Genomic DNA, 24,983 nt, shown 5'->3' on the forward strand with positions numbered 1-24,983 from the left:
CTTGTCACATCATCATATCCGCTATCTCTCAAACAATGTTGACATAACTTTTATGCAATGCAAGAAGAATGTTTATCATTTTGCACTGGAATAACTCAGTAGTTCCCTATCCGAAGCGTGCGTGTGTGTTTCCTTTTCTGTCAAAGCAAATACTGAGATTGAGCCAGGACTAATTCCAACGGCCTTTCAAACATATCCCTGAACTCTCAATGGACCGTAACTCTCTAGCCAGTTTCTAAGCTGTGGGTCTTTTATGCTTTGCTTCAGTTGACTGACAATAATTTAAGTACATCTGGCATGGAGGAGCGTCATTTGCCAATTTTAGTTCATAGTTTTATAGCCACAAACTGAGGGAGATTAATTTTCTTCTTCAAAGCACTCATTAATATCCCAAGGCCCCCTTCCACAGATCTGACAAGACAAACATGAGTGGTCACCTAAAAGGCTACATGAAATGGGCCTACTAAAATCTTGGTAAAGACTTACCATAAGCACAGGCAGCATAAAATGGTGACAGAAATTATAGTTTCCACCACAAAGCCAGTCAGTTCAAGTTGTCAGGGCATAGTAACTGTGTTTGAAGCTAGGCTAGAAAGCTTTTGATTTGTCTGGCTCTTCTCATATGTTTGTAGAATTAGACAAATTGTTACTTATTTTGCTTTTTAAAAAGAAAGAAAGGGAAAGGGTTGTTTGGTTTTATGAGGCCAACATTTTGCTGAGTGAGATTCAAATATTTATTTATTTATTTTATTTTATTACATTTATATACCGCCCCACAGCCAAAGCTCTCTGGGCGGTTCACAAAAGCTAAAAACAGTAAACATTAAAAGTATACAAAATTTAAAAACCATCAGAGACATAAAAACAACAGTATGAAAACAGCAGCATCCATTTAAAACAACAATTCTGGGGTCCATTAAAAAACAAACTTAGCGTTCAATGCCGTTCAATGCCTGGAAGAAGAGGAAAGTCTTGACCTGGCACCTGAAAGATAACAATGTTGGCACCTGGCGAGCCTCATCGGGGAGATCATTCCACAGTCGGAGGGACACCACTGAAAAGGCCCTCTCCCTTGTTGCCATCTTCCGAGCTTCCCTCGGAGTAGGCACGCAGAGGAGGACCTTAGATGTTGAGCGTAGTGTACGGGTAGGTTCATGTCGGGAGAGGCGTTCCATCAGGCATTGCGGTCCCAAGCCATGTAGAGCTTAATAGGTTTAAACCAGCACCTTGAATTGGGCTCGGAAACGTATAGGCAGCCAATGCAAGCAGGCCAGAATCTGTGTTATATACTCAGACCTCCCTGCACCAGCTATCAATCTGGCCGCCGCATTTTGCACAAGTTGCAGCTTCCGAACCGTCTTCAAAGGCTGCCCCATGTAGAGGGCACTGCAGTAATCTAATTTGGAGGTTACCAGAGTATGGACAGCTGAAGCTAGGTTATCCCTGTCCAGATAGGGGCGTAGCTGGGCCACCAACTGGAGTTGGTAGAAAGCACTCCGTGCCACCGAGGCCACCTGAGCCTCAAGGGACAGAGATGGTTCTAGGAGAACCCCCAAGCTATGAACCTGCTGTACAAAATATGTTTGTGCACAGGGCCAACAAAAAGCTTCCTCTAGAAAAAGAAATCATGCTGGCAAGAGCACATCAGACAACACAAAAGGTGAACGCTTTGCCGGGTAATGATGAATAACTATGATAACAGGAAATAAATAATTTGGAAAACCCAACAAATGTGGGTAGTATGACATGGAAAATCGAGTAATCCTGCTTAATTATAGTCAACCACAGAAAATGTTCTAAAAAAACCTGTGACCCACCTGTGTGTGACTCATAAACTGCACAAAGTTCCTAAGATGTTTTAATTTCAGTTCACAGGCAACCATTTTGTCACTCTCTTGCAACAAGAAATTGGTTTATACTGAGTCAGTCCACCTAGCCCAGTATTGTCCACACTGACTGGCAACATCTTTCCAGGGTATCAGGCAGCATTCCTTCTAACCCTTCAGGTGATGCTGGCAATTGAATCTGGGAAGTTCTGCATGCAAAGAATGTGCTCTATCACACTGAACTACGACCCTCACATTTCTTTTCTCTCATTCACATTCTGGATCAGAAATTAAGGAAGAAACTGATAAAATGAGGGTCCTATATACAAGACTAGAAAGTACTAGTATACAGTAACTGAACTTCAGTATGATAAAGCAGGACTGTGCATTAGATCTGGACAACTACGGAGCTGAAGCAGACCACAACAGAAAGATTTGGGAGCCTGAGATTCAGGAGTCTGAGCAACTCCCTCCATATCTCTCTGAACTGAATTTGGGTCCTCTTGAACCTTTGTGAATGAATTGGCAGTGTGCTGAAAAAAATGGATATTTTCCTCCAAGCTCTCCATGTAATAAAAATGGCAGGGAGGGAAACGGAAAAAGGACTATCTTTACCAGAGCTCTCCTTTTTACAGTGCTTTTGGGCAGAGATTATTGTTATCATAGACACCAACTGCGCAAGCAGGCATGTGGAGTTCCACCAAGTCCTACAACATGAGTCAGTGTTCCCCAGTACTTTTTCCCTGGCTCCCTGGTATAGGGTTGGGTTAGGCTTATTCTTCTGGTTAGGGTTAGAGTTGAGGAGTCATAGCTCTGCAGCCAGGTATGGGGACCGTGGAAGAACCTAGCAGGGCCAGACAGACTGAGTGGTCCCCCAGGACTGCTTGCATACTGACTTTTTGTAGCTGGTGGGAAGTGTCAGTGGTACATTGTATACCCATTTCCCTACTGCTTTACATTAGGGTTAGGGTTAATCCTCAGGTTAGGGTTAGGGATGAGGAGGCACAGCTTCCTGGGCAGAAGTCAGGGCCATGGCAGAGCCTAGCAGGGCTAGACAGACTGAGTGGCTTGCATACAGACTTCATGGCTGGAGGAAGTCTGAGGATGGCTTTTGTAAACCACCCAGAGAGCTTCGTCTATGGAGTGATATAGAAATGTAATAAATAATAATAAGCATAGGGCAAGGGACTCCTTTCTGTTACAGGTGATGCCTTCCGCCAACCTATAATATGGGGAGGCACCCATTCCAAGCAGGAGCCAGAGAGCATAGTCTTACCATCTCTGCTGCCTCCTCTCCGACTGCTTATAAAGCCCAGTAATGAGCTAGAAACACACTGAACAAAAAGGACACCCCCTCTCTGTCTGAAAGAAATCCGCAGAGGGAGGGGGTCCTCTCATGGTTTTATATGCAAGTTTTTATAGTTGTACAAAGCAGCAATATAGGTGTGTGTGTGCAACACAGTTCACAACTGACATAAAGAACAAGGCACATTGTACACAAAAGCTGACTAACCCTGTCTTCATTATAGATATTCTCATATTCTTATGTTTTTAAAATGTTTTTAGGATGTTTTTTAGGATGTTTTTAACAATGTATATTATGTTTTAATTGAGTATTATGTATTTTATTGTTTATTGTTGTTCCCCACCTCGATCAAAATGGAGAGGCGAGTAAGAAATAAATTATCATCATCATCATCCTCATCCTCACATAAAGTAAATATATCTACTGCTTATATAGTATTTTTTTAAAAAATAAAACATCTTATTAACTTATAGTACAAAAGAGGCCCTCAAAATCTCAACAACTCTATACTACTTATCCCATTAAAAGGGTTTTCATAAAATACCACCCCCAATCATATTAACTTTCTCTTAACTTCCCAAATATCTAACCAAATGTGGCACTTTCACCAATTATGACATCCTCTAGGCAATGTTCTGCTCAAGGCCCTTCAGGCTTTCTACTTTAGCGGTTAATATTCAATAATTAACCATCTCTTTATGTTTTATGTGTACGGCGTCCTCTATATAACCCAGTGGAAACCTTACTGGAGAGGATGGTAATATTATGAGAGCTCAGGGCTGAGGCAGTCCTTCTCCAGAGAAACCTTTGGCTCAAGGTTTTGGAGGAGAAGGAGTCCACAAAATGTGCATATAATGAATGAATAATTAAACAAAGAAGACCGTTCTGAGATGGGGGAGTCTTTTGAAACTAATAATTTATGGGTTTGTTTGATGGTTCCTTTATTTTTTCAGTTATACGAAGGGTGGGCAACTTGTGGCCTTCCAGTTGTTTTGGCTTACAGCTTGCATTTCTCTCACCATTGACTATGCTGGCTAGGGCTGCTGGAAGCTGTAGGCCAAAACATCTGGAAGGCTGCAAGTTGCCCACCATTGACTTATACCTCAATTTCCTCCAAAGAGATCAAAGCAGGTCCTACAAGGTTCAGTGGTTCCTTATCCAGGGCAAGACCTGATCTTTGCTTCAGCAGTCAATGTTATTCATAGATCTTCATATATTTCTCCAGATTTGCATTTTCTGTCTTGACCCTCTGAATACAATGAATTCCAAAGTTAGGGAACAGCTACCAAGAAAATGTCTATTCGGACCTTCACTATACAGACAGGTCAGTCAACTGGTAGCCAATAAGACCCATGACACCTGTGATGGGTCAACAACTAGATCTATGGTTTTGATAAGTAAAGGGAATACCATATGCTAGTTAAAACAGAAATGGTTAAATAATAAGTCAAACAATCATGTAATTCTTAAGTTGTAGGCTACATTCTTAGTCACACTTCCCTCGGAGTAACCTTCACAAAATAGTGTTACTTACTTCTGAGAAAACATGCATAGGATTGCTCTGTAAAATAAGATAGCTTCCTAAGTTTTCCCCACATCCCTAAATCTGTTATTTCATCATCTACTTACTAATTTTATAATTTTTTCTGCTATCCAAAGAGCAATTCTTATTCCGTTGTTGTTATTTAAGCCTGAACATTATTTAGACTAGGAGCATTGTCACACAGGGGAAAATCGTGACTGCTTTCCATCGTTTTTCTGCCCACATGTTTGTAACTCATTACTTCCTGTTTTGAAAGAGGAAGTAAATAAAGTGCATGTGGCCCATTAACCTGCTGCTTCTCCTGCACACAGCAGGAGATAGCAGCAACTTCTGTCTTTAAAAATAAATCGGACTTACTGGGATGTTTGTTTGTTTTTTGTGGCGCGAAGAAGGCTAGAAGGGGTGGGATATGTGTGGGAGGCAGACGACGTCATGAGAAGGACCTACGAACATATGTGAGTGCCCGGTAATGAAAGTGCGATAAAACGCTCGTCTGACGGAGCTCTACCATTCTGTAAACACTTTCCTGGAAATAAGTTTTATTGAACTCAATTTGTTTCTGTGAAGACAAGCACAGGATTGTGCTGTTATCATCCAAATAGAAAACTGTCCAATTCCTGCATTAGATCCATGCTTTGTATTCAGCATCTGTAGAAAACATTCCCTTGAGAGGATAAAATTGGGGATTCATTAATATAAATGAACTCTGAATGCACATTAAATACGAAAACTGATGTAAGGATAAACCTACCAGAAAACTGTATTTATTTCACAGTAATATACATTAGCTATCTTCCTTTTGCTTCAGACTTCCTTTCCCCCCTTCAATGCTATCAGCAATTCCACTTATCTTTCTTGTCCTGAAGACAAGCAAGATCTCTATAATGGTATACTTCTCTCTTTCTTTCTCTCCACATTGCTATTGTCAGGGTGGTTGTCTACGCAAATACCCTTTTTTTAAAAATCTATGAAATGCTGCTTTAAAATAGAAGATAGCATTCATAGGCCTCACACCTGGGCTATTTATTCATATCTTTAAAGGTCGTTCCCAATGAACTAAAAATTGCCTAACCTTCTGAAAGAAGAAGAAAAAGGCCTGCTATACTAAGATACCATATAGATGTATATGAAACTGCTCCTAATTATGTAAAATTCACTTTCATCAAACTGCTTTCAGAGTTTTGCCTTTAATTAATCCCATTCTCTCCTTTCCAATTCAAGTGTTTCTGTGCCAAAAATTCCTTCCACATTTTTTCAACCATTCTCAATAGAAAAGAGATTGTTTTCCAAAAGAAATTCAAGGGAGCAAATTTCCTGGAAGAAATTCTCATTGGTTAGATTCAGGATTATTGGGGCCAAGGAGTGTGTGCCCATGCGTGACTGTCTTGACTTTCATTGTACAATCACCTTTTCAGAAGCCGGTAAGCTCCTTGGCTTCCCACACTTCAATTAATGATCAGTGGAAGACATCATGAGGTTTTCCGATCAGGACGTGCAGGCAGCTTGGAGGCTGCAGAGAAATGGAGAAATGCAAAGAAAAACACAGCACCCTCGGCAACCTCGCAGTGATTAAGTAAACTCAAAAACACTACCAAAAGAAATTTAAAAAATAAATTATGAAACACCCTGAGAATGAAGCAGAAAAATATTCGCTTCTTCCATGGTGGAAGAAAACTTTCAGGAACATGGAGGACAGATTTCGGGGCAGCACCAGCTCCACCTCTTTCTTGGAGTTGGACAAAACACTGCACCCTCACACCTACTACAGGCTTACAGGGAAGTAACAGAATTATAAGCATCTGGATTAGAATCAAAATGTATCCATAATCAACCCTCAGAAATTTAACATTTGGAAGACTCTGGGGAAGGTGTTGAACCCTGAAGAATGACAACTAGAGCTGAGCCAAAATTTATCAGAAAACATTTTCTCAGAAAAAAATCTAAACTTCTTCCTTTCTTACCCCATTAGAGGTAAAAGGCCACATTGCACAATTCCCTCCAAATTTTCTTCACCGTTATTTTTGTGATGGCTGCCTTCCCTCTTCCCCTCACAATGCACGGAACAATGCTAGGTACTGGGTATTGTAGAAGATGCAAAATGGGGAGAGGGGGGAGTCTGCCAACACAGTTGCTGTTGTGGCCACTTGCATTGGCAGTGGGTGAGTGTGATAAACCCACTTAGGAACAAAGAAACAAGCTGTGCTACAATCCCTGCCAATGTTGAGCTCTGCCTGAGAGAAACTGTTAGAGAATTTCTTTTCCTGCTGGAGAAATTAGGTGAACACCCCAATCCCAATTTCTCAGCCGACAAACAGGGTGGAGTATATTGAGAGGCCATTTGTGATCAGCTCTAAAAAAGTCGGTCATGCTGGCTTAATGGGACTTAATCTTAGTAAGTATGCATAGGATTGTAATCATAACCAACCATCTGATATTTTATTTTTACTTTTCTCGATTTGAAAAACTCTTATGAGCTTTGGAGATTTCTTTTCCCTACTGCCAGTCTCCTCATTGCTTTCTATTTGGCTTTGGCAGGCCTGAAAGAAATGTCCAGCCCCCAGAAAACTGGGCTGCTTTTGGCCTGTTCTGGGGATAGACCTTCCAAGGCAGTTGTTCTTGGCCCATTTCTGTAAGGACAAAAGTTTCTCTGGATGTAGTTTGATTTTCTCCAGGCAAATATCTTGTGAAAACGTAACTGTGCACACAGAGGATTTCACCCAAAGCCAGGTAAACAAATTGGAGAGCATACATTTTATTTTTTTATAGTCTAGTTTTACATCCCCGCAGGTCTAACCCTTCCGAATATGGGAAGCAATAGAGTTAAGGAGTCATGAAATGCAACAGCAAGAGATTATTTGCCACATTGGACCACAACAATCTGATTCATTGCCATAATGATACATACAGGCAGCATCATGCTTCCCATGCACACTACATTTGATGCTCCAATTGACTGTCAATCTTGAATGATTTCAAAACATTTCATCCGAGCTGCCACTACAGTTGCTTGTTGTCTCTTTGGATTTTAACCTGTCTCATCAAATAGAGTAAGACTGATTTCGCACATGCCACTTTAAGCAGTGTTGAGCCACAATCCCATTGCTGGTGTGCACATGTGGAACACAGAAATGCCATTTTGAATGTTCTTTCATCGAGTCTTTAGATTTATTAACAGGCGCAGAAGGGCAACTACATTTTAGTTGCATATTTGTGTGTCACTCTGCACAGAGCAGAAATGTATCTATGCAAAATATATCTTCAATCCTCCACCTACTAAATTTTCCACGAGATGTTTGTATGCATTTTTAGGGATTTTGCTCACACCTCCTTCTCATAAAATACATTGGAGTGGTGAAATCAACTTTCAAATGAGAGTCTCCATTCAGTGAGACACTAAATGATCAGTGTTCCAGGCATAGCCATTTCCAAGGAGTCCCCCATGGAACTAATACCCTAGTCTTGGAAGAATATTGCTTCAGACCGTAGTGTCACCTTGTCAGTAATAGAGGTCAGTGAGAATGCATATCCTCAATGATTTTCTTACACTGTTGTCTACCTATTGAATATCAGGTCAAACTCAAGGCCTGACCCTTTACTGCCCTATATAAAAAAGGGCAAGTGGCTTAAAAAGAAGATTTCATACTGAAATCTTGACTGGCCATATTAGATCCATTCCTGAGAAACTGAGGAATTGTCACCTTCGAAATCTGGAAGAACAAAGCAGCCTGAGGTATTATTGATGATTCAACACAAAGTGTCTTCATATATATATATCACCATTACCATGCCTCAGCAGGTCCATTTCATAAGTTTTCCCTTTATATCAAACCAAGTTATTTTCAGACAATCTTTTGTGTGCTCCGATTTGGAATATGAGGATAGTGCTAGCAGTCCTATTTCAAAAAGGGTAGAATAGAGTTGGAAAAGGGGTGACTAAAATGATCAGGGGGTTGGGACACGGACACACACACACACACACACACACACGTGTCCTAGGAACAATTCTACATGATTCCAGAGGAGCATTATAAGGGGAAAATGGCAGTTGTTGATGGCAACTTCACCACTGCTCCCAGCTGCAACAAACCAGTAATTTAAAAGGAATGGAAGGGATGGGGGAAGCAAGTCACTGTCTGCAAACATAACAGAGAATTTTGCAAAATGTTGCAAGGGGTTTACAGTCCCTGGAACCATACATTGGGAGCTGATTTTCACACTGGGAAAAAAATAGGCTCAGCTCTTCCCCTTAATTACCAATGTACATATATGCATCACCTGTGTGTGTGTGTGTGTGTGTGTGTGTGTGTGTGTGTGTGTGTTGTTTGATCAATCTTGCTATGATTATATGGATAATTGCATGAAGACTATTTCTGCAGAGTTTTGCTATTGCATATGTGCCCTTGTTTTCATTGGTAAAACACTACAAAAAAGTCAGATCGATTATACTGTTCCCAATTAGAAGCTGCTTTGGGAGAACCCTTTAGTCCTGAAAAGTGACATTAAATATCTTAAATTAAATAAAACCACATGTACAAAGACTTTGAATAAATAAGCATTTATTCAAAGTATTAATAATCCAGTACATTGATGCTTTACTATAGAATCCACACAGACAAAATCTTGTTCTTACGTCATACTGCTACTGAAAATTCAAACCCTGTGGGTTCCCAACTTCGTAGAAAGTCTTTTGGATGAAGTGGTTGCCTTTGCAATTTCAGCAATTTTCTCCACATCAGCAAATTCCCTCCCTTCGGGAAGAACAAGGGCTGCTTTACACAACTGACTTCGTACTTCGTTAGGATCTACTGTGGTCTGTATTCTGGGTTGGATCCATTCCACTAGTGTAACACTATCAATAAATGGCCAATAGATGCCCAAACTATCAATAAATGCAACTACCAGCATTTTTCTCTTTTTTTGGCAATAAATTTGACAGAACAGAAAGCAAGAGCGAGCATTTTGAAACGCTATACTATGCAAATCAAAATGTAAAAAGTTATGCAATTTATTTGAAGAACAAGATGTACTAATGGCAAAACACATATGCATAACAATTAAAAGATATGCAATTAAGCTGTTTTGTCTCCCACAGTCTCTTTGTAATTAGAGTTCATGCTTGAGAGTACACTGGGGTGGGTGGGGGAGAACAGATTTAAAAACCAAAATGAATAAGTCAATTAATGGGCACAAACAAATAGGATTACTTGCGAAAGAACGTGACTATGCAACTCTCTGCAGACAGTGCATATTTTCAGGCCACAATCTGAACCTATATCTTAAATGTGATTAATGTCGGCAAATCATATTTCAGCATTTCTTGAATTATTATTTCATACTGTACTAGACTCATATAGTACACAAAATTACCCTTGGATTTTATTAGTTTAACCTGCTCTAAAAAAGCAGATCCTCTAACTATAGAAGTACAATTTCAATGCATTTGAACCCGTTTACAAATTCCATCCAGCACACCTATAAACACTTGTCTGACAGCGACAGATGCAACTCCTATGGTATTCGTTTTAGATAAACAGAAATTGTGACAGCAATCCCTTGGGCTCTGCAGAATGTTTGTAGCTTTGCTCTGACAGCCATCAGACTTCGTTAATTTTCGACACAGAAAATCTATTCAAACCAGTTTTCCTTCAGTAAAAATTGTATGGCATCGTCATATCCATCTTGGTACAGCAATTCCATTTTCTCTTGGCTTGGTGGAAACAGTGCCTGACGGAGCCTTACGAAGTTGGCTGTGGACAACTGCAACCAAGAAACAAGGAAAATGGAGGGATCATAAAAAATTTCTAATTGTTTGGGTTAACTTTCCTTTGAGATAATATAGTGAGGCTTCGAGTGACTATGGGTTGGATCCAATTGGGGCCTTGTGCACACGGCCAGTCCTGCTGGGCCCTGGTCCTCGTGCGCTGAGCCCCTAGCAATGTGCTGATTGTATACGATCCAGAACTGTTTTGACTATCAATATACAAATGAATGTAATCTGAAATGTAAGTTTTGTTATCAATTTTGTTAATTGCCACTCGCTGGACAATAACGCAGCGGTGGGAAAAACTGGATAATTTGAACTTACCTGCATGGTACCGAAATATATGGTCAATGGCAATATCAGGAAAAAAACCTCATGATTTGCTTTTGATCCAAGGAAAAATTATTATTATTATTATTTATTTATTTATTTATTTATTTATATAGCATCATCAACGTTCATGGTGTTGTACAGAACAAAATAAAACAGAATACAAAACACCCTGCCATATGGCTTACATGTAAACAGAACTGTTAACATTTTATGCTATATGGTGGAGATTCTTTCAACATGCTTCACAACCAGACTTACAACAATATATGCCCGCTTGTGCACTCTGAGCATTTGGTCATTATAACATCAAATGAAGATTACACAGCACACTTATTAGTTTATTTATTTCTGTGTCATTTTCTTTCTTCCCCCGTCTTTTCTCTTGTGTCCCCCCTCCCCCCGCCACTAAAACTGTATTAACCAAGTTTTCTGTAACAGCTTATTAAATCCCAATTGTTAGGGGACTGTTCTATTTTCTGTTATATCTAAATTAAAAAATAAAACAATTCTCTAAATAGTGAAACATCATTCACAATATAATAAAGCCACCCAGAGAGACAGGACTGGTTTCTGTTCTAAAATGCCTAAAGGTAGCCTGGATTTAGGATGAGAAAATCAGGTTGCCTAATTTTAACTCCCCTCTGACCAACCCACCCCCACTTTCAGTAGTTAGTGGCTCTTCTCCCTTCTAAGTGAAGGAGGGTGAATCAGGATCAGACTTCCCACAACGTTGCCCAGGTTCAAGGTTGGCTATAACAGCAAGGATCATTCTGCCATGCCCGGCAAAGCCTGGGCATGGGGAGAGGTTTGCGGGCAGGGCAAGAGAAGAGGTGTGCCCAATGGTGTTTGGGCATTTGGGTTTGGCGCCACTGGGCTGGGAGGAGTGACCCAAGGGATAAAAACTGGGCCCTTACCCTTCCCAGCCCTCTTTGCTTTGCGCGGCTCCCTCCCTCCCTCCCTCCCTGTAGGCAGTGTGAGCTTGCTGGCTGCCATTAGGGGACCGAGTAGGATTTTTTTACTCATGTTCTGAATTGGCCATGAGTTTTTTTCGCCTACTCCACATTGTAAGGCAGCCAGGGAGAATAAATAGGTTGATTCGGCGGATAGCTAATTTGGTCACATTTCATTACCGGCAGGTAGGAACGGGCATTCAGAGGGATTGGAATGGTGAGCATTCAGATGCACTGTTTTCAGTGACAGGTAATTCCCAAGGACTTCCAGTGTTGAGCCTTGTGGTCGGGCTGGGAGATAAGGATTACCTCTGAGGCCGACCTTTCTCACCCCACCTTGAGCCTAGTGGCCTGGGTTGGGGGGTGACAAGGGAAGGTTTCCCTACCCTGTAAGGGGACGGCCAGGGGGAGGGCGAAAGAGGCAGTGCCAACCTCCTGGACAAGAATGCTCGCCCTTACGTAGTAGCAAGGCCTGTGTGCAGGCCAGGCTGGATGCCCGTTAGGATTACCCTCCTTTTGCAGATCTTGAATAAATGTGGCCCCTGTTTAAACCCAAAGTTCTGTGTGTCGTCTCTTTAGTCTTGGGTCTGCCCTGCAAGCTGTTCCCTCAGCCCAGTGTGGTGTAGTGGTTCAACTGCTGGACTAGGACTGGGGAGACGCAGGTTCAAATCGGCGCTGAAGCATAAAGCTCACCAAAGAAGCTTGGACCAGTCACAACCTCTGTATCAATTCTTATACAAAATGAGCAGATCCGCACCTCTTGGAGTAATGAACATTTTGGAGCTCTGCTATTTACTGGATTCTGCACTTCTCTAAATACTGCAATGTCTTTTTGGGAACAAAATATTCATTTAAATACGTATTTAAGGTGTAATCCTGTGCATGTTTAGACAGAAAAAAAGGCCTACAACTCCCAGCATTCCCGAGCTAACCGTGCTGGCTGGAGGATGCTGGGAAATGTAAGACTTTTATCTGTCTAATTATGCATAGGGTTGTGCCCTTAATGTATTTCGACTCATTTCAACACTCTTTTGAAATTATTTTCTAAAAAAAAAACCACACACACAGAGGAAATGGAATGGAATAGACTTACGGGTAAAAACTTTCAAACTGGAAATAGATAGATGCACACACACCCCAATCATTTACCAGTCCCAATTAAAAGGGTAGCACAAGTGTGAGGAACCTCTGAAGCATCAAATCTTAAGGATTTTTAAAAGTGGTACATAACTCATGTAAAATTCTTGGTTGCCCCTTGAGGCTACTTTAAAATGGCCTCCATTTCCACACAGCGGTCTGCTCAAGTGCAGGCGTTTAAAGACATTATCTCTATGCTGTCACCAGTGGCCACTTCATTTATATCCCATCCTTCCTCTGTTGTACCACCACTCATTTTATACTCACAACAACCCTATGAGGTAGCTTGGGCTGGGAGATAATAACTGGCTCAGGGTCACCCAGCGAGCTTGGTGAGTGGGCAAGGATTGAACCAAAGTCTCCCTGCTCCTTGACCAACACTTTAACCACTACACCACACTGGTCTCGCTTAAATTGCCACCATACAATGGTTAAGTCAGGTAATCAAGAGCAGGCCTCCATCTTGACAGCAGTTTGTTGGGAGCTGGGAGGCCTCGGGCTCCCCCACTTGGGTTCCTTCCTGGCATCTGCACCAGAAGGAGCGTGAGTGTGGAGTTGCCACTGCCGAGCACCGGGAGGGGGAAGAACAGGGCAGCGAGAGAGGGAGGAAGACAGGGACATGAACCAGCTCTCCCTCTGACCTCCCTCTCGCATCTATAGATAAGAAATAATAATTAAAAAAGCAGGACAGTGAGAGGGAGGTCGAAGGGAGGGTCCCTGTCTTCCACCCCCTCAGGCTGTCCCATTCCTCTTCCCCCCCTTATTTTTTTTTAAATTTTTATCTATAGATGTGAAGGATTGCATCGATAGATAAAAAATAAAAGGGAAGGGAAGGAACGGGGCAGCCAGAGGGGGAGGAAGAGAGGGACACGTGTGACACCCGAACTTGCCCTCCTCCAGCCGACTGCGACCAATCAGTGGTTGCCATCGGCTGTGGCATGCCTCCGTGTCCAAAAACGTCGGGGTAAGTGCCTGGGATTTTGGAGCAGAGTTTAAGAGGTTTGCCCCTGGATGGCTTCAGGATGGCAGCTGCATCATATAGACTTCCTGACTGTTAGAGCAGTAGGACAATGGAATCAGTTACCTAGAGAGGTTGTGGGCTCTCCCACACTAGAGGCCTTCAAGAGGCAGCTGGACAAGCATCCGTCGGGGATGCTGTAGGGTGGATTCCTGCATTGAGCAGGGGGTTGGACTCGATGGCCTTGTAGACCCCTTCCAACTCTGCTATTCTATGATTCTATGACCTGCCGCCACTCCAACTCCACCTTGGGGCAAGCCCCTCGTCAAGACAAGCCCCTGATAAATGAGCTGATGCGATGATAGTGCTATTTTTGTGTCACCCACAAATCATCAACAAGCCCTGAAACATCAACAAGCCCTTAAATCATTTTTGTTATGTCATCTGTTTATTTTAAATTGATAGCTTACTCAATCCTAAAGATGTATGACAATAAGAAAAGTATTTTCCTAAAAGCATAGGCTTTATTTTTCTTAATGAAATTGCTTAACCCTTGCATTTTCCTCATGCCTTTATCCAAGTGACTTAATTTAATTATTTTAGCTTCACATTAGGGTAAGCTGAGGTTAAACAGGGCACAGTTTTAAAGAAAAGTTAAATGCCCAGGAATATATACAAAGGATTGCAAGATTATCATATCCAGGTTCTAAGCACAAAGGGTTCTCTAAATAGACAACCGTTATTTTGAAGTTATGGTGCAGATCACTTCACTGGCATAACTCACCATTAAGTCTTGTTTTGCAACTTTAGCGTAGACATCCATGAGTCCTTTATCTTGTGGGCAGATGTCAAGTCGACCACAAAATGGAGAAACAGTCACTGTTCTGCCGACTGGCAGGATAGGGAGGCCATTGGTCAAGCCACCGTCAAGCCATTTCTGATAGAAAATAAAACTGGAACTGGTTACATTCTGTCAGTATTTAACCTGCTTCATTACTCTATCCTTCACACATCTTCTGCAAATCTGTTGTCCCAGTGCACACATACGGCCAATATTTTATTCAAAACTGCCTGGGTGCTTAATTACCTGTTTCAAATCTTCAACATCCCGTTTCGGGATGTGAATGAGAGACAGTCCTTTTCAGTTGGTAAAGGATGCCTTGCATCTTTAATCCTCTAATTTATTTACTTGGTACATTGCTAAACTGAGCAATAGCTAAAGCTCCTTGGGCAGTTCACAAAACAGAACAAGACATCCTCGCACTAGAAGTTTTGGAATTCCTGGATGGTCGTATTTTCTTCTTAATTCTCTCAACCTCACAACACTTAAGGTGCCCCTCAAAGTGTATTATCTATAGGGTGATACAAGATATATGTATGTTCACTGGAGCCTATCAGAGGGTGACAGAGGCTTTATGAGTTGGTTGCCAGCAGTGCATGTTGGGACCAATAAAGCATAATGAGTTCAGTAAGATAACTGAATCCCTGGGTGATCCCGAATTAGAACTGAGAAACAGGTCCAATATAGAGGTCGAAGTTCAGAGGTGGCTCCATCTATATTGTATTTATCATTATTTTAAAACTTTAAGGATCAATTAATATCTTTAACTGGAGTAGTATATAAATAAGACAGGGAACAGTTCATTCCTCACCCATTTCATTTTCAATGAGCTAGGGAGAATGGCAGAATGTCCTACTAAGAAAGTCACAAAAATGAAACCAAATTGCTTAAAAACTCCCAAATGCCCCTTTTCTTGATTAAAGCACATGGCTTCTCGACATCTATATAGTCAAAGACAACATTTCAAGAGAGACAGGAGAAAAGAGCTGCCCTTTAGGTTTAAACATCAAAACCCAGAGGATGAGATATTTCCATTGTGGAAGAAGGTCTCCCTCACTTATGACACTAGAACCTGAGACCATCCCTTGAAGGTGAATGGTGGGAGATTTAGGACATGCAAAAGGAAGTACATCTTCACACAGCACATAGTTAAACTAGGAATTCACCACCACAAGATGTTGGATGGCTTTAAAGGGGGATTAGACAAATTCATAGAGGAAAAGGCTATCAATGGCTCCTAGTCCTGATGGCTAAAGATTACTTCCAGTATCATGGGCAGTGCACCTCTGTATACCACTTGCTGGTGAATATTGGCGGGAGTGTGTTATTGCACTTGTGTGCTACTTATAAGCTTCCCACAGGCAGCTGGTTGGCCATTGCGTGAAGAAAATGCTGGGCTAGATGGACCCTTGGTCTGATCCAGTACAATTAGTCTTTTGTTCTTATGTGGCCAAAGCCATGACTGCTGTGGTAGAACCAGAGAGAGAAGGTTGCCAGACAATGGGGACGTATCTGGCTTCTCCAACTACAACAGTTGGGAAGACCGGTGGCACTGTTGCTCTGATGAGAGGAGAAATTTTCTAGTCTCAAAAGGGAACCGTCGCATGGGCTTCTGGGAAGGGATTGTGACTATGCACGGGACAGCAGAGTGTATACCTCTGAGTATTTCTCTGGGACTCAGTTGAGGCAGAAGAGCATGAACTCAATGAAAGAGAGACAGCTTTGGATGACTGAAACCCTCTTCCACTCCTTATCTGTGGTTGAAGCAGTAAACAAAGAGAAAAATCTTAGGGGAAGAAATTCTCCCTCCCCAAAAAATATTTACTCCACTTTCTTATTGTACCCTCAAATGTTCTTCTTAATAATTCAGAGGCTGCTGCATTTTAGACATTATTTCTAGTAATTATATATATATATTACAACCAGAAGTGATATTGTGAAATAGTGTGTAGTTAAAATCCACTTAAAAAGAAGCACATGAAGCATGAAGGCTAAGCTTAATGGAATATACATCTACAAGTAAATTCAGGTATCTAAATCTATGTAACTCTGGGCTCATTCGTTTTAGAGTGCTATGTGCTGCTTCATGAACCACACGAAGTATAATCGGATGGGTAAATGAATGAAGTTCTATCTTACTCATCCTCTAGACCATTATTCAGCATAAAGTCCCAGAATTGCCTGTGCTGGTTGCGACAAAAGTCCAGTTTATAGGCACTGCTGGTATTTGGAGATTAGTACCTGCACTTTAGCTGCAGGGGTACAAAGGGTTGTGCAGGAGCCAAAGAGGCATCCCGTCAATGACAAACAGAAAAATAAGAACCACTGTGAAGCCCTTCATACAAAACGTCTGGAGAGCTTTGTCTTGAACCATGTATGCAATCTCACATGGTTCTGCTCTGTCATATTGACAAAGAAGCCAATGGCCCAGTTTGCAAACAACACCAACCCAGGTTCTTTTTAAACTCAGGGTTGTCATGAAACAGCCAATGCGCTACTTTACATGACTCAATTGCTCCCACTTGGCTCCTGAACATTCCATCCTTAGGTTGTTTAACATGACATCTGAACTCAGAACTGTGGCATGTCTCTACCCCAACAAGCCAGAATTTAATTGTGGGATCTAACTCTGACTTTCCGGGAAGGGGCAAGCCAGAGTTCCATGTTTGGATGTCACACTAAACGCAGGCCAATAACACTTGCTATACCCAAGTTGGGCAGAAGTATTGTTTTAGTTTCGGTGTGAGACCACTTGCAATTAGAGTGGTCTGATGCAGCAGAGTCTAGAGCTCCTGTACCTTCAACAGTTGCACAGAAGAAGGAGGAGTTTGGGGAGATATAGCTTTTTTCACTTCTGCAGCACTATAACGTGACAAGCTGGCCCTACTGCCATTTTCTCTTCTACATAAATGTGTCCCAGTTCACATGTTACTTCTGTGGTTTGGCAGTAAACAAAAACACACTCACCTCCATGACTAATATCCCACACAGCAGCATAATGTGCAGAAATGTCAGTTATATGGGTCACCTAGATGATATGATTGATTCCAGCATCAGGCACCAATAAAGGCAGTGTGCTGTGTGGGATGTTAACCATATTATCCAGGCATCCCATACAGTGGGTGCCTTTACATGTGACCAAGGCAACGCTAGGAGCAAAACAACAGGGAATTGGGTTTTCTAGGCCACCATGCTAGAGAAGCGTCGAAGTTATAGGAGCTGCATCTTCTGTTGTATCTGAATGGCCCGTTTGAGCTGATGATTTTGACAGTATATATGAAACTGTAACATCCATAACATATGAAAAGTTTAACCACACAGACCTGTCCTTTATAATCCACTGCATTGATTCCTGCATACAAAGGAATGAAACTGCTGGCTAGGAGGGCCTGGAGAAAAAGGAGAAAAACTATTAATATACAGACCCTCTGAAACTCCTTTCCTTTTGTGTCATGTTTATTAGATTGTAAGCCTGTGGACAGGGTATATTTTTGTAAGCCGCCTTGAGAGCCTTTTTGGCTAAAGGGCAGGATAAAAATGCTAAAATCAATAAAAATAAAAAATATATTGATGTATTAATAGTGCCTTTTTGCTTTCACTAATCTTTATTAAAAGATATTTGCTGAGTAATAATTCCTCTATTTCAATCCATGTTTCACTCTATGCTACTTATATATTTCTAATGGCCTAACAATGGGAAGAGTCACATGTAATACTAAACCATGGTTTAGTATAACTAGGACAACATGCAGCGAGCCTTGGGCTGATCTTCTGTCGCCCCCAGACTGTGGATTCGTCAACTTAACTCTCTCTCCAAGTTTAAGACAGCTATAAAGACTAGCCTCTTCCTGCAGGCCTACCCAGATAAATTTTAAACCAACAATTTTAAGATGTCTTGATAATTATTTTGATATTGTGTTGGTTTTATATGCTCTTTTAATTAATTTTATGTATTTGATTTATATTGTATTGTTGTACTAATGTTGTTCCCCTCCTCAATCCAAAGGGAGAGGTGGGTAAGAAATAAATATGATGATGATGATGATGATGATGATGATGATGATGATGATGATGACGATGTCTTTTCTCCTCCTCTGGTGTGGTCATGAGGCGCTGAGAAACTTTTGCTTCTGTTTTAGTTGAACCACATTTTAGGGCTTGGATGTAACACTACACCGTGGTCAATCTTAACTATGACTTGTTGGAATAAGCCAGCTTCTTAATGTATAGTTTAAGAAGCTGTGTTTCAACAAACTATAATTAAGATTAACCACAGTTTATTGGCTTCAGACAACATGTCAGGCTACAGTTAATCTAAAACACAAGCGAGAGATTCCATACTCCTTCTTGCAGCCACTCAGGAGGAAAACAGGGTGGGAAGTGCATGAATCCAAGACTCACCTAGGTTCATTCTCAAAACACTAAACTAAAGTTTAGTGTTACATGCAAACCATACCAAAGTGTTATTATATATGTATACTGAGGCACCTCCTTCTCTCTAGAACTCTACCCAAGGTGTCATCTACTGAATGCAGATACTCAGGTTAATCAAGGAGCCTGTTAGTTGCAATAATACTTACAAACAGGTCTGTCTGCCCCCTTCCTTGGATAAGTTTTGTTTCCTAGTTATTTTTGACGTTGGGAAGCGGTGCACTCATCTTGCCTTACTTATTTCAGCCATCTAAAGCATTTTTACCTGGCTCTGTAACTAGAAAGGATTGCAGACCAGCTTGCATAGATCAATACAAACCTACAACTGTCAACATAGTCCCTGCCCACAAGCAAGCTTACAATCTAAAATCTACAAAAAGGAAAAGGGAATGGTGGGGGAAGGGGGGAAACAAGCAAACTCGGGCACCAATTCTTCAAGTTATATAGTGGTTCTTATAATGACCAGCATGAATACAAACAGTTCAGGAAGACAAGGAACCAAATGGAATTGGTTTCTCAGGGCATGTCTACACCATTCTTCTTTTCCCAGGGTCATCCCTGGATCGTCCCTGTGCATCCAAATTAAGCACAGGGGATCCCAGGGGCAGGCAGGGACGACCCCTCCATTTTGCAGGATAACTGGTTGCCCAGATATCCTGATTTCCCTGCTGTCCTGCAGACGGTGTGCCGCATGGTCCTGGGGCCTGAATCGGGCACGGCGCTGTGCGGGGTGGCTCCGTGCCTGGGGGGGGCATCAATTTCGCCATCCCCAGGATGGCCGGGGGGTTGGGGCACGTTGTTGTTGTTTTACCGCGCGTGTGTGCGGCTCCTTTTCAGAAGAAAAGAAAAAAAGGCAGCCATGACATCCCTCCTTACTTCTGGGATGTCGTGCTGCCGTTTGGACTCTGGGGGAGGATCATGGCATCAGGTAAGTCCATGATCCTCCTCCCTCTACACCCTTAGGTGTAGACAATCCCTCAGCTGGGTCCATGTTCCATCTCTCCCTCTGCTATAGGGACAACCGGCTCTGTCTGCCTCTGCCCTTGAGCAATGGCATTCCAAACATCCTGTCCCATATGAGTCCTCTCAACCATTTTAAAAATCACTGACTGGTAACTGAAAAGTAGCCTCCTTTTCAGTAAAGCTATGCTCCAAAAAGGTGTGCTGAACCACATCAAAAAGAGCTATAAATATGTTTTTTCACCAGTCAGTGCCTGTTCCATCTCCCTACAGATGTTGAGCAAATGATGGAATATCAGTTTTAAAATACTTGAAAGCATTTGTACATTTTGAGATGCTTTAAAGAGACTCTTTTCTTGAATACCTCCCAGATTCTATTTGTTCTGGACCACATCACACATTCGTGCCCAGCTTGAGGGCTTAATGTGAAGTAACCAAGCAACTTGTGGTAATCACATACTTTAGTTGTCTAACTTGGTACTTAAGGTATTGGTAGAGAAACCAGGTCTTTAATTTTGTATCTATCAAGAAGAATTGAGAAGCAACCACCACTTCAGCATCCAAAACCTTACCAATGAGTTACATAAATTACAAAAGAATAGTTACAAGACTAGACCAGATTTGAGAGACACTAAATTTCATCTCTCAATCCTGGTCTAGTTTTCTTCCAGAGCTTCACAGCTATATTATACCAAAATACCTGATCACTCCTCGCCATCTGAATTCCCCCTATTAGCTATTACAGTCATAGTTTACAGACGAGCTGGGGGAAAGCAAGGAGACTATCAACTAACCTGGGAAAATCATTAGGCACTTATTCGAGATTATAAATATGGGCCCCAATCATACACAACTTCTTGTGGCTTTGGACAGGTGTCCACATTTTCATCTGCATTAAGATATTTGTGCAGGCGGCTAGATGGCCATTATGATGTAGACCTGCATCTGCCCTGGCTTGCTGTGTAGAAGCCTGATTGGAGTGACGATCTCTTCCAACCCTTCTCTTCATTTTATTCTATTTAACAGAAGGGGAGCGGCTGCGGTTCAGTGGTAGTGCATACGTCTTGCATGCAGAAGGTCTTCATATTCAATCCCTGGCATCTCCAGATACGGCTAGGAAAAGATCCTGCCTGGAACCCTGGAGAGCTGCTGCCAGTCAGTGTTGACAATACTGGGCTAGACAACGCTCTCACTTGGCATAAGGCAGCTTTCTACATTCATAACATATCAAGTTCTGTCTTGACCTCCGCTTATCATGGTGTTTGATGTAAAGGGCCCATTACATACTTAAGCACTGGAGGCTGCCAGCTCTGATGTCAGTGGGGCCTGGGTTTCAGTCAGAACTGAGCAGCACCTTGGACAGCTCCTTTAGAGTTCTGACTAGTTCGGACTGAAACCCAGAGCGGATTCACAGCCCCACTGACATCAGAGTCACTGGTCTCCACTGTCCTTAAGGCACAATCCTATACATGTTTGGACAGAAAAAAATTCCTATAACTCCCAGCATTTCCCAGCCAGCATGGGATTGCGCCCTTACTGACTTATTTATTTATTTATTTATTACATTTTTATACCGCCCAATAGCCGAAGCTCTCTGGGCGGTTCACAAAAATTAAAACCACAGTAAAACACCCAACAGTTTAAAACACAATTACGAAATACAGTATAAAAAGCGCAAAGATTTACTCTCTCTTTCTCTCATATATACACACACAGATCATGAAGGGGTTATTATTTTTTAAGGAATAAAAAAGGCCTGTTATTGGGTCACACCGAGCTTACTTTAAATGTGTCAGCAGTTCTTAAAGCAATGAAGTTACTCAAGTGAATAAAATGAAGAGTTCTCAGGCCATTGTTAATAAAACCCAAACACACAGGCCCTGGAGACAGTCAGGCGTTTTCGTTTAGAGATGTGATATGCAAGTCTCCTACCTTAACAAGATCCTCCCTGGAAGCAAAATTTGAAAGCAAATGATTTTTTCCATTTTTAGCACTTGTGACTGATACAAAGAGGCGATTTTCTGCTATCTCGTGAGCATTGGGAGGGAGAATCGAATCAATGCAGCCCCTACAGAAAAAAAAATAGAATGATAAACATTAGTCAGGTTTAATAATTAAACACCTTCTAAATAATTTAGGAGGAAAAGAATGCTCTGTTTCCCCACAGTTATTACAACAAGCCATCTACACAGAATCTCTTCATTTCTTTGGGGTTCGGAATGAAGCCAAATTTGAAAGTATATCTGTGGAAATACTTACCTCAGCTTTGTCATGACATCATAGCCTGGTGTCAGTGCTCCAAAATATAGTTTCCTAGTATCTTCTGCAAATTCATAGATAATTTCTGTACATTCCTGAAAAATATTTTCCCCAAAATTACAGTGTTATACTCATGTATGAAAACACAATTTCATCAGAGTTACATAAGTGCTTAATATAAATATGTTAAATAGATTTAAGTAGTCTTTAAATGTTCCTGAAAAAAGAGGAATCAACAACAAAAATATGGATATGCATCACATCCCTGTACCTATGGACAATCCACATCTATTTATTATGCACACAAACATTTTCCCTTCCGTGAAGGATAATGGAAAGCCTTATGCATCGGATTTGCTACATGTGACAGAGCTATGGCATTGCTTTCATTATGGATAAACAGAGTAGAATTACATCAGTGCTCATCTTAACCATGGTAAAATTGCTGAACGGGGAAAAAAATTCCCACACTGGCTGTGTTCAGAAGTCACAATAAGCCATAGTTCAGGGATAGGTCATCTGGTGCCCTCAAGATGTTATATAGTACAATGGCCTGACCATTGGCAGTGCTGGCTGGTGCTGAAGGGAGTTGTAATCCCAAACATCTGGAAAGTACCAGGTTTTATTTATTTATTTATTACATTTTTATACCGCCCAATAGCCGAAGCTCTCTGGGCGGTTCACAAAAATTAAAACCATAACAAAACAACCAAGAGGTTAAAAACACAAATACAAAATACAGTATAAAAAGCACAACCAGGATAAAACCATGCAGCAAAATTGATATAAGATTAAAATACAGAGTTAGAACAGTAAAATTTAAATTTAAGTTAAAATTAAGTGTTAAAATACTGAGAGAATAAAAAGGCCTTCAGCTGGTGATGAAAAGAATACAGTGTAGGCGCCAGACGGACCTCTCTGGGGAGCTCATTCCACAGCCGGGGTGCCACAGCAGAGAAAGCCCTCCTCCTAGTAGCCTATCTCTGCCGCTGCTTATCATTACAGGAACAAACCTAGCCTCTCAGCAGGCTTGCAGGCTCCCTCCTCCCCTAGGCTTGAATGGCAGGACAAGCTGCAGATAACCAAAATTGAAAGCAAAAGCTTCCAAAATTCATCTCATAGATATGCCAGAGAAGAAGAGTAGAGGAGATGGTGCAAATACTCCAGGGAAGGCTTAGTTCATTCCCATCATGATAAACTATGGTTTATTCCAATGTCCAAATGCAGCTAATCTCTCTCTCATCCATCAATTTCTTATAAACTCTACAAAACTTATTTCTCATCCTTCTCTGTTTCCCTAAATACGTACACTAGCTGTAAAGTTGAGTAGAAATAGCCAGACTATTTTTGCCATTGTTATTGAATTCTTAATAAGATTAATCTAGAAGACACCACTTTTATTTCCATTTTATTAAGAACCTCTTCTTTAATTTTACTCAATTTTCTAATTAATGGAATTCTAACCAGTGAAAAAAAGCAGACATTGAACAGAAACCATGATCCATTCCTTTACAAGGAAATAATATCCTTAAAATACTGAAAGAATCATGGAGATGTAAATCACAGAAAACTGTAGATAACCATTTTCAGTTTTTTTAAACTTTATTTTATTCAGTTATTGTGTATAGTGCAATTATTGTGCTAGAGACTAGACTTAATTTACGAAGATGAATGCTCATAAAAAGGCAGAAATCAGCTTAAACAGCTTCAGAGAACATATGGGCTATACTCACAGCAGTGGAAATTTAAGAGAAAATTAGTTAAACATCAATGATCCCCACCAGTGACTTGTAAAAGCCTTTGAAAGGTGTGACTACAAGGGGATTGGCAGTGGCCATAAGGGAAAATATGGTACAGGAAAGCAAGTGCAGCAAAACACTGTTTTAGGCCAAATGATAGCTCAACAGATAAATCCTGATCAGATATAAAATGTTGCTATTTATTTATTTATTGCATTTTTATACTGCTGTTGAGCTTCAATGAGAACCAGGAGCAGTATTGAAATGACAGAAAAGAGGGGGAGGACAGAAAATGACTACATGATTCTATAACATCTTAAAGAAAGTGGCATTTGTTTGAACTGTGGTCATAAAAATGTTTTGCCAGAAGAAACACCTCACCATCTACCACTGGTTTCCACAGATATGCAAAACTATGGGGCAGAAAAACAAAGAAGTCTGCAGAAGGTTTGGGATATCCCAACCTGTAATTCTCACAGCTATAATGATGACGTTTATTCGTGCCACTCATCTTCCCCATAGTTTAACTTTCTAGTTTTACTTTCCTCAGGGGTCCTTCTCCATGAGCCCCTGCCAAAGGAAGTGAGGCAGGTGGCTACCAGGAGGAGGGCCTTCTCTGCTGTGGCACCCCGGCTGTGGAATGAGCTCCCTAAGGAGGTTTGCTTGGCACCTACATTATATGCCTTTAGACGCCAGATGAAGACCTTTTTATTCTCCCAGCTAAATTAGACTTATTTAAAAGTCCATAAATAAATTTTATTTATTAAAATTGTATTTATTAAAAGTATAGACTTATTTAAAAGTCTATAAATAAATTTTAACTTGGTGTTTTAAATTTGTAATTTTGCATTGCTGCAGTTTTTATCTGGTTGAGCTTTTATATTGTATTTTATATTATGGTTTTATACTCTTGTTTTATACTTTGAATGGTTTTAATTT

At 41.1% G+C, this 24,983-nt stretch overlaps 1 protein-coding gene across 5 annotated transcripts in view; it reads right to left on the reverse strand.

Annotated features, from left to right (window-relative positions):
- Positions 1-9,656: 9,656 nt before the first annotated feature.
- Positions 9,657-24,983, reverse strand: part of PNPLA4 (patatin like phospholipase domain containing 4) — a 29,485-nt gene continuing 14,158 nt past the window's right edge. For all 5 annotated transcript variants that reach the window (XM_063126359.1, XM_063126360.1, XM_063126357.1 and 2 more), the window contains 5 exons: positions 22,306-22,400; positions 21,979-22,114; positions 17,979-18,044; positions 14,599-14,751; positions 9,657-10,432 (listed from right to left, as the gene is read on the reverse strand). In XM_063126359.1, the coding sequence (XP_062982429.1) occupies positions 10,301-10,432; positions 14,599-14,751; positions 17,979-18,044; positions 21,979-22,114; positions 22,306-22,400 (582 nt within the window). In that variant the 3' untranslated portion in view covers positions 9,657-10,300. The remainder of the gene's footprint in view (positions 10,433-14,598; positions 14,752-17,978; positions 18,045-21,978; positions 22,115-22,305; positions 22,401-24,983) is intronic.

This window comes from Elgaria multicarinata, chromosome 5 (genome assembly GCF_023053635.1).
Source record: "Elgaria multicarinata webbii isolate HBS135686 ecotype San Diego chromosome 5, rElgMul1.1.pri, whole genome shotgun sequence".
Lineage (NCBI taxonomy): Eukaryota > Metazoa > Chordata > Lepidosauria > Squamata > Anguidae > Elgaria > Elgaria multicarinata.